The sequence below is a fragment of the Ursus maritimus genome, unplaced genomic scaffold (assembly GCF_017311325.1).
Source record: "Ursus maritimus isolate PB19 unplaced genomic scaffold, ASM1731132v1 scaffold_4, whole genome shotgun sequence".
Lineage (NCBI taxonomy): Eukaryota > Metazoa > Chordata > Mammalia > Carnivora > Ursidae > Ursus > Ursus maritimus.
Window position 1 is genome coordinate 76,803,141 of NW_024426552.1, and position 9,928 is coordinate 76,813,068.

Below are 9,928 nucleotides of genomic sequence, written 5' to 3' on the forward strand. Positions count from 1 at the left end.
GTCACTTACATGCTGTGGTCACATTCCAGGGCAGAGTATAGCCATAGGCAAGTAATTATAACAAAATTGGATAAGCACCTGGCAAGGGTGGCAGAGCTCAATAAGGGAGATCCTCAGAGCAGGACAAAGCCATTGTAGCAGGAACAAGAAGGAACCGGGAGTTCTGAGGGACAGTCAAGTCCCCAGGGCAAGGAGTAGGGAGAAGGAGGAAAGCAGAGTCCTAACCCTAGAGAATCCAAGGCAGGTCATCAAGGATGACCTTGGGGCTCCTTGTAAGACTGGGTGCAAAAGGAAGCCTGTTCCTCAGTTAGAAGCATTATACCAGGCAGTACAGGTGGACCACCTGGAGTACAAGTGGGTCACTCTAATTCAAGTGCTCAAGCCACAGGCCGAGAAATTCTGATTCTGTTGGTCTGAGGTGGAGGCTGGGCACTGGTATTTCCTCGAAAGCTCCCCAGGATTTCTAAATTTCAGCTGGGCTGAGAACTTCTGCAACAAGCAGAGAGCTCTCTGAGAGACGGAGCCGGCCCCCTTAGTGCCCGCTGGATCCCAGCACCCAAATCAGTGCTTGCCAGACAGAAGGTGCTCGGCACATGTGGATAAAAGGAGAGATAAAGGGATGAGCACTGTGTGAATTGAGCAAAGGAAGTCGCCAGCCAGGTACTAGAGGGTAAAGGAAGGTACTAGAATTGCACAAGGGCAAGGGGAAGACTGGCCTTAGGCTGAGTCCCCGGATGACTGACCAAGGGCTGCCTGCAGCCTTCCTGGCCATGGACATGATCGGCCCGGACCTTGAAAGTGGAGCTAGATAAAGCCTTATGTGGGAGCCCCAGAAAGGGGGAGACAGGGAGTGGAGACGGGGGGGAGGGGAGCGGCAGGACGCTGTGGTGAATGTCAAGCACACATTAATGACCGCTAAGCCTGATTGAAGATATCCCTTCTTTATTAAAGTATCCCATCTTTATATAAGTGGCCCTCCTCCCTCCACCACTACAGATGGTAGGAACTTTCCATTAAAAAGGAGAGGAGGAGTCAAAAAGGGAGGAGGAGGAAGGAGGGAGGAGGGAGGAGCCAAGTTATTAACAGAGGTGAGGTGAATGAGCACCCTTGAAACCGCAGGGTGGCATCCCACCTCCTGCCTTCTGCTTCCCTCCATACCCGACCCATACTCCTGCTATCAGAAAGTCTTTCCTCCCACCCCAAACCAGAGCGCATGCCATTTTAACGTGATGTAAGTTTCTCCCACATATCTATGCACTTCTCTATGGGCAAAGCACTTCACATCTTTAATGCTCCCTCTCTTGCTAAAGACACCCCATCCCTGTGGTTCTAGGTGGACAGCTGATGGCTGGTGAGAGGGCCCATGCATGGCCAGTGTGAGAAAGCCTCTCAAGTAGGGTTTCAGCAAGGAGCCCAGGAGGCCAGTCCCCAGCCCCTGTGTCGTGACCCTCAGAACTGCTATGAATCAGGCGGGCTGGGTTCCTGAACTCGGCAGACTCTTCATTATAATGGAGAATCATATATTTGTTTCATAGGGATTTTGTGCTTTGCATCTAACACTCTACCTTCTAAACCTCCCCTAAATTCTCTGTCAGTTCATATGCAAGGGGTGGGAAGTCTAGCTCTATGGAACTCTGTGCCAGGCATCATCTCTGAGCCAGGCAGGCCTCAGAACCCAGCCTGAGTGCAGGGAAGCTGGAAGCTGGGAATCTGGGGAAGAGAAGCAAGGGACCCTGTGTACCCAGCAGCAAAGGGACAGCCTAGTGCCTCCACCTCTCTCTCTTCAAAAGGAACGTGTGCTCTGTGCATGGAGGCAGAGCTGTGGACGAGGCTTCTACACCAGCACAGGCTAATTTAATGCTGCAGACCCCGATGTGGGAGCTAATGAGGGGTAGGGGTAGGGGGTTCACAAGAAAGCAAGAATGGGCTCATCACTGTGGAAAGGCCTTTTGAGATCACCAAGTCCTGTAATTTTCAAGCTTTTTTTTTTTTTTTAATCAGTTGAACCTAGTTTCATCCACAACTCTTAAACGAAACTCCAGAAGATGGAACTCTTCCAATTAAGGCAAGAGGAGGAAGTAGGAGCTGGGAATTGGCAGTATGACAAGGATGGGAAACCGACTCACTTACCCTGCCTTCCAAATCCAAAAGTCCCTGAGGGACTTCTGCAGAACTTTGGGGCCCTGGGTTTCGCTTTGAAAAACCAACGATCCAGACCAAACCCTTAATTTTATAGATGGTAAAGATGGGTGATTTGTCCAGGGTCCCCATGGAGTCCATGGCGGCACCAGCACTAGAATTTAACCCCACTCCCAGCCCAGGTCGCTCTTTGCCCCTCCCTCCAGCTGGCTGGCCCCCACAGGCCTTGGGCCCCCTGAGCCGGTCGGGGGAATCAGACAGAGCTGCGGAAGGAGAACTGCAGGTAGATGACCAGCAGCAAGACCGTGGCCCAAAACAAGCACCAGGGGATAGAGCAGAAGTTGCAGCCAGAACCCTCCTCGGCCTGCGGCTTGGTGGGGCTGGGCGCCCGAGAGAAGGTGTAGGTGGTCGCCTCCTCCTCCAGCAGCTTCTCGCTGGGCTTCCAGTGCACGATGCCCTCCTGGCAGGCCTCGCAGAACTCGCCGCGGTGCCGCCGGGTGTCCTGGCGGCTGGCCACGTGGATGCGGTACTGGCCGCCGCGCTCCCCGTAGCACTGCTCCCGCAGGCTGGTGATGAGGTTGTCCACCAGGCTCTCGATGTTCTCCTCCAGCATGCTCGACTCGTCCAGCCGCGCCGTGCCGCACTCGTAGCACAGCTGCTTGAAGACGCGCATGCGCACCGAGCCCGCCCGCTGGGCGCGGTCCAGGTACATGTGGAAGAGGATGACCACGTGCGGCGACTGCCAGGTGTGCCAGCACCAGGAGCAGTGGAACCTGCGGGGAGGGGTTGAGGCAAGAGGAAAAGACGGAGTGGAGGTGGTGTAAACAGCCCCCCAAAGGCAGTGTGTTAACAGGCGTTATTAGCTTTCCCGGGCCTTCTGTCCAGGCTGCCCCTTCGAGGGTGCCCTTGGGACCAGAGCGGGCTCGTCAAGATGCACCAGGCATCCACCTCCCCCCTGCTCTGCAGAGGCCGCAGCTTCCTCTACCCAGTGCCCTCAGGCCACGCCCTTAGGGCTTTGGCTCTGGGCTTATTTCGTCTGCAAAATGCCCTTCCTGCCCAGACCTCCTTGAAGTCTCACAGCAGGCATCGCTGGCCCGAACATTTGGGAAATGCACAATCCATCCCCCATTCTTACCTGTTAACACTGACTGTGAACAAGATTGACCCAAATCAGGAGCAAAATGACACCATCACTGCTTCACAGCCTCCAAATCAGTGCGTGGGTTAATGCATCCCAAGGCCTAGAATTGGAGGCAGTCTCAGCCCAGAGTGAGGGGCCGAGATTGGAGGGGCCACAAGGCTTCCTGGTCTCCGAGAAGCTCCTGGACCCTGCCAGCAAATGTCCAGCTCTTGGTACCCCTTCCAGGAGCCAGGTTAGGAACTTCATGTTCTCATTTTCTTGTCTTTTACTTACATCCTTTGGGGACTATTTTCCCTCTCTGAGATTGGGCTATAAAACTGGGATTGGCAAATGTCAGAACTGGAGGGACCTTCGAAGTCACCTAATTAACCTTTTGTTTTACTCTCAGGCACAGAGAATAAGAAAATGATCCATGTACACGCAGCTAGAATTCAGAGCCAGTACCCAGCACAAAACAGGTGCCCAATGGATGTTGAATTGAATTGACTGCACCGTACCAGGGCAGGAAGGAAGGCCTTGCTTCTGACCCCCACACTGCACCAGAGAGCCTCCCCATCTTCTGTCCCAAAAGGAACTCTTTACATAGCAGACCCACGGACAAGAGTGCGGGAAGTCTTCTCAGATATTATTGTACATCCCGAATCACTGAAAGATCTTGTCGAAATGTAGGTCCTGATTCGATAGGTCTAGAATGGGCCTGGAGATTCTGTATCTTTAACAAGTTCTAGGTGATGCCGTTGCTGCTGGTCCATGACCCACAAGGCAAGGATCTAGACTAACCCCTCCTTTTGCAAATGGGGAAAGTGAGGTCCAAGAAGGAAACAGAATTGCTCAAGGGCCGTGGAGCTAAGAGTAGAGCCAGTTTCTAGCACATCTCATGGGTTCAGTATTTTATATTATGTCAGGCTGAACTCAACAGATTGAAATTGAACTGCCCCAGGACCAGCACACAGAACTCGACCCCCAGCAACCTTGAGCCTCCTTCTCTTGGTTTTCAACCATTTTACATTATTAAAATCTGAAAAGATGTAAAATGTCAGAGTTTACAACTAATAAGTATATCCCACCTCTTTGTCAGAAGCGGAAGCTATGACTCCGAGAGGGAAAAGTTAACAGGAGTTCAGTGGAAGAGCTGGAATCAAACTCTGGTGTCCCACCTCCCAGTTCAGGACTCTTTCTCTGCCTCCCAGTCTGCACCAGCCCAACAGTGAGACTGACTCTAAGCACCTGGGTCCTCCATAACTCTGTCCCTTCTTGGAAGGTGCCCCAGGGCTGCCTGCAGGGCCCCCACTTACGGGGCTACTCACCTGCCCGAGGCATGCAATTCCAGGTACTGCTTCCAGCCCGGGGCCAGCACATTGTGCTTGAGGTTGGGATCTATGATGAGGTCCCAGCTGTCGGCCGGCTTGGCCTCCTCCATCTTCTCATAGAAGACTTTCTTCCATTCACCTGTGGTCACGCTTTTACACATGGTCTCGTCAGTGGCGAGGGAGGGCAGGCTCCACCTGAGTGAGAACGCAGGGAGAGAGGGCAGGTGCAGGGCAGGGCAGCGCAGCCTCCACGGTCTAAAAATCCTCATCAGCAGGACCAGGAGGAAGCAGGACCCAGCTCCCTCCTTTGTCCGCAGTGGAACCTGTTTCCACAGCAACCAGGCAGGGCGCCAAGAGACAGAGCGTGGGGAGGAGGGAGTCTCCAAAGGGGTGTTTCAGGGCCCTGAACTGAGGCTGTGGAGGCAGGGTTTGGGGCTAAGTGACCTGAGATAGGTAGGGGGCTTGAAAAAAAGGCTGAGCTTCAGACCATCTCGCTCTGGCCTGTGAAGGGCGCACAGAGGGAGGACCCTGGAGCTGGCTCAACTTCACCTTGCTGTCCCTGGAGACATCATCAGCATCTGGCTGCTATGGTAACCACGATGCCTTAGGGAGCCAAAGAGACATAAGGGATGGGAAGATGTGGACCTGTTAATAGATGCAGCAATAATAATAAACTCTCTGCACTCCTACCCATTTGTGACTGGCACTGAGCCTTTTACAAAAACTATTGGAAGTCTCTGACCCACAATTATTATTGACCCTGTATAGATCAGGAGACTGGGACTCATCTAGCTTATACATGGCAGAGCTCATATCGGAATCCAAGCTACTGAGCCCATAATCATTCATTAAATCATTCATTTCAAACATACCCATGTGCCAGGCTCTATGCAGGGCTGTTGTAAGAGGGTATGTATCCAATAATGCAACAGGATCTGTATCCAATAATGCAACGGGATCTGTATGCCAGAATGCAACGGGATCTGTAATTTGACAACCTTGTGCAGGAGCAGTCACCTGTGCGCAAAGGTGGGAGCCATTGCGTCAGCCTGGCAGGAGGAGAAAAGATGATTTTCAACTTGGTTATAGAAGAGTAGGGGAGAATCCATGGGGAAAACAGACTTTATTCTAGGTGCCTCTTCTGCTATTTTTAATAAATTATTTTTCTTCTATGAAAGTCATACAGGTTTGGAGCTCCTGGGTGGCTCAGTCGGTTAAGCGTCCGCCTTGGGCTCAGGTCATGAGCATAACAGAGTCCTGGGATGGAGCCCCTCATCCTGGGACTCCCTGCTCAGCAGGGAGTCTGCCTCTCCCTCTCCTTCTGCCCCTGCCCCTGCCCCCTACCCATGCCCTCTCTCCCTACGTCTCTCTCTCTCTCAAATAAATAAATAAAATCTTCCCCAGAAAAGTCATACATGTTTATTTAGAAAAACTGGAAAATACAGATAAAATAAAGCAAAAGTACCACCCTTGCTAATACCCATGTTCAAAATAATCGCAGTTCATATTATGACATACACACCCTGACTGCCACTTACCTGTACATGTGTGTATATGTGTGTATACACATGCATATATACACATGTGTGTATACACACGCATATATACATATGTAATACATATATACACACACACACACATACATACATACATATCCCACTGTGATTTGTCTTCTAAATAACAATATATCATGAATATTTTTCTAAGAAATTACTATTAATCCATCTTAGAGGTTGCCCATATTCTGTAATCTGGTTGGACATAATTTATTTAGCTAATCCTCTATTTTGGGGTACTAAAGGTTTTTTTTCAGTCTTTTATAATTTCCCTCTAGCTACCTATTTGTATAGATGATGAAACTCGTGGTCCTACACTCTAGTTATCAGACACAACGCCTCCTGCATTCGGAAAACATGTCTCTTGACCCTGCTCTCTCCAGAAGCTTGCTGTGGCTGGAGGAACCTGAGCGAGCCCTTCAAACAGTGTGATTTCCGGGCAGCCTGCGGATCCTGAAGATTACAGATGAAAAAGCAAGCCTGAATCTCCCATCTGGTACTGGAGACCATCTTCCAAGTAGTCCTCCTGCTTCTGCATGAATGCTTGGTGCCTTGACATATTTTATTTTAGCCTCAGTTTATTCATCTTGGCAATGGGATAATAAGGAAGCAATATCTGTAGTGATTAAAGGGAAGGGCTCTGAAATCACTTGCTTGGGTTTTTGTTCTTGTTTATTTGTTTTTGTAATTCTTTTATATTCTCATATATTTTTCCAATATATTTAATGTGTATCATTTCATTCTGGCAAAACATGTGTTGGTATTTTATGTGAATATATGTTTAATTTGTGTAGAAACAGCAATCGCCATATAGCACTTACTAGGTATCAAAGTGCTTTATACATATTAATTTATTTCATCCTAATAACAACCTCTATAGGTGGGTAACAGCAGCCCCAGCTCCATTTTGCAAATCTGTAAGCTAAAGCAGAGAGGTTAGATAACTGGCCCAGAATTTAACAGCTAATATGATGATCTCCAAAGCCCCAGCTTTGATCATCTTTGCCCAGCATGGAATCTAGGACAAAATATTTGCTAAATAAATGTGTCTTTCTACCCTCTCATCACTCGATATGGCCGTTCCAGACTCTGAGGATTGGAGTTCATATCCCTCCAGTCAACGGTTCGCTGGGCCCTACTGAGGCCACAACCCCGGGAAGAGGAGTGAGGTGTATTTGTCCTGCAAAGCTCGCTGTTACTACTGCGGGTGCCACCCTGCTGCCGAACTTCACGGAGCGACAGTGTGCACAGACCCCTGACGCCCAGTGTAAATATTTTAAAGCTGGAAGAGAAATCCATCTTGAAATCAGACCAAAGAAAATACAGTACATAAAGCCATCTGTGGGTACACGATTCCTGTGAAGCCGTGATCATTTGATGACAGGCACCCAGCTTCCGCGGAAAGAGTGCTGAACTGGAAGTCAGGAGATAGAAATATGTATCCCAGCTCTGCTCCTGGCTGGCTTTGTTACCTTGGACAAGTCACTTCTCTTGGCCTCAGTTTGTCCATTTGTTCAATGGAGCATTAGAGTACATGGCAACACTAAGGTCCCCTGTGACTATAGCCATTTATGGTTCCAAAGAGCTTTATACTTAGAAATCCAAATCCTTGGGAGGACAGGAGGTAAGAGAGAGGCCGCTGGGTGGAGGAGGGAGGCCCTTACTGAGGCATTATGGGTAGTGCCTGGCATCAGGGTCTGTCTCCTTAGGGGTCGCTGCACAGTGAAGAGCTCTGGGGACGTGTCACTGCGCTAGTTTCGTACTGGACACAGTCAGAAGGCGGAAAGCAAATCAGAACCACTGAATGTTAACATTGGAAAGGATTTTTAAGTCAATTAAACTTTATCCTTCGCCTCAGTATTCTTGCCTCTGAAGCAAGGCGATCGATGCCCAGAGAAGTAAATGGACTTAACCAGCCTCTGGGGTGTATTGGGAGCTATCTCAGAAAGTGTGTGAAGCTGAGAAAAGTGTGTAAATAAGTCTTGCCTGGAGCCAAAGCATATCATCCAATACCAGGAATGAATTCTCTATTAGTATTTTGCAGTTGTTGCTACAATAAACATTATGATGAAAAACCAGAACACAGAAGGTAAGAATCACCAGAGTTGTGTGTGTGTGTGTGTGTGTGTGCGCACGCACACGTACCCATGCGTGTATGTAAGAAGCTGATGCAATCCCCATTGGCACAAATTAAGTTTAATTTAGAACTTGCGTTCGCTAGGCAGAGGCCAGTGTAATACGCCCTTCTGTATAGCAGAACGTTTTCTCTAATCAAATAATATTTCTATCTAGACAAATAACCCTATGGCATTCCAACTTACTCTTTAGCAAATGACCTCACTGGGAGGTCTGCCTGCAAGGCAGATGTGAGGTCTGTCTGTCCGCAGGCTGTCTGGGGCACCCGCAGCAGAAGCTGCATTTCTACTCTGCATTTCTTAGTTTCCAGAAGCGACGGCCCTGCTCAAGGAGTCTGACAAGCCCCACCAGAAAGGAGATGGCTTTCACACCAGGTAGAAGGCCAAGGGGCCTAACGCCCCTGATCTGAGCACCCACGGGGAACAGGTACAGAAGGCCCAAGGACATGAACACTCCAGCTTAGAACTGGCCGAGGTTGCACCAGAGTGACTTCATGGGTCATAGTGACCCACACTTCCTCTTAACATGGTGGCCACCCATGCCTGGCTAGTCTTAGGGCTTTGGCATCCATAGCCTTTCCAGTTGGGAAATCTTTACTACTTCCTGCAGACTCTTTGCCATCGTTTGACTGAATTGCACTTCAGGCGTCTGGGACCCATGCTTCTGGAAGCTACTGACATCTGGTATGAGGTGGTGCCACGCGCCTCTGTGCACAGATCCACATCTGTCTTGGCTGGAAATACGATACTCAGTACATATCTGCATAAAGAAACTCTCAGAAGCTACAGGAGAGAAATAGTGTTAGCAAGAACTGTGTAGAACGAACGAGAAAGACAAATGTTAGGTCTGCATTCTGTCACTGACTTGTTATGTGACTTGGCCTCTCTGGTCTGACATTTCTGTGTCCCTAAAGTTGGTAGAATAGTACCACATGTCCGTAAGTTTCCTCTCTGCTCTAACAATTTGTGGGCCCACAGTTATCAACATACCTATAGGGCTGGTAAAGGCAGGATTTCCCTCTCCAAAACCCCACTAGAGCCTCAGAAACATATGCAAGGAGCAAGTCCCTGTTTTCCCAGTGAAAAGCTATTGCTATGCCCATAATTTTTCCTTACTAAAGATTTTCTAAATAAATAAGGACTGATGCTTATCTAGAATCCTTCTCAAAATTTTAAATGACCACAGCTATAAAATAACCACCCCTGATCCAGGCAGTTCTAGGTTCTATCTTTGCCTGGCAATATGTCTTCCAAGTTTTTTCTGGCTCCAAGTAAACCCAGCAGGGCCTACAAAAGAAAGATGCATAAATGTGGAAACTCACCTCTGTTTTCACACTTTAAGGCCAGCCCACTGGTTAATTGCTTAGCGTGGCACTCAAGGTCCCCCATGATCTGGTCTCAATCTAACTCACCAAGCATATTTCCTACCACCTTACCCTTTCTCAACCCACCTGACTGAGGCCTCTCTTCTCCCAGAACAGGCTCTGGAATCCCACCTCTTCCTCTGTTCTTGATGCCTCTTCCACCTGAAATGACTTCATCCTGTCTTGATAGGGAACCATTTTACCCAGCCTGGTATGCTTACTCCCGCGTCCTGGGCCCCAGGCAGGGAGTCCCGAGGTTCTCCATAGCAACCCCACATTTCCA

The 9,928-nt window shown here is 49.2% G+C and overlaps 1 protein-coding gene across 1 annotated transcript; it reads right to left on the reverse strand.

Moving 5' to 3' along the window:
- Positions 1–1,656: 1,656 nt before the first annotated feature.
- Positions 1,657–4,859, reverse strand: RTP1 (receptor transporter protein 1). Its single transcript, XM_008705177.2, has 2 exons — positions 4,588–4,859; positions 1,657–2,912 (listed from the first exon to the last, which is right to left on the reverse strand). Exons 1-2 carry the CDS (start codon positions 4,857–4,859, stop codon positions 2,393–2,395), a joined length of 792 nt encoding a protein of 263 aa, XP_008703399.2. The 3' UTR covers positions 1,657–2,392.
- Positions 4,860–9,928: the final 5,069 nt, after the last annotated feature.

What these genes read in the sequence shown, in the direction of transcription:
- RTP1 (XM_008705177.2), bottom strand. Translation starts at nt 4,859, where the DNA reads ATGAGGATTTTTAGACCGTGGAGGCTGCGCTGCCCTGCCCTGCACCTG. An exon ending in GAATTGCATGCCTCGGGCAG is followed by an intron (nt 2,913 to 4,587) that starts GTGAGTAGCCCC and finishes CCCTCCCCGCAG; the next exon opens with GTTCCACTGCTCCTGGTGCT.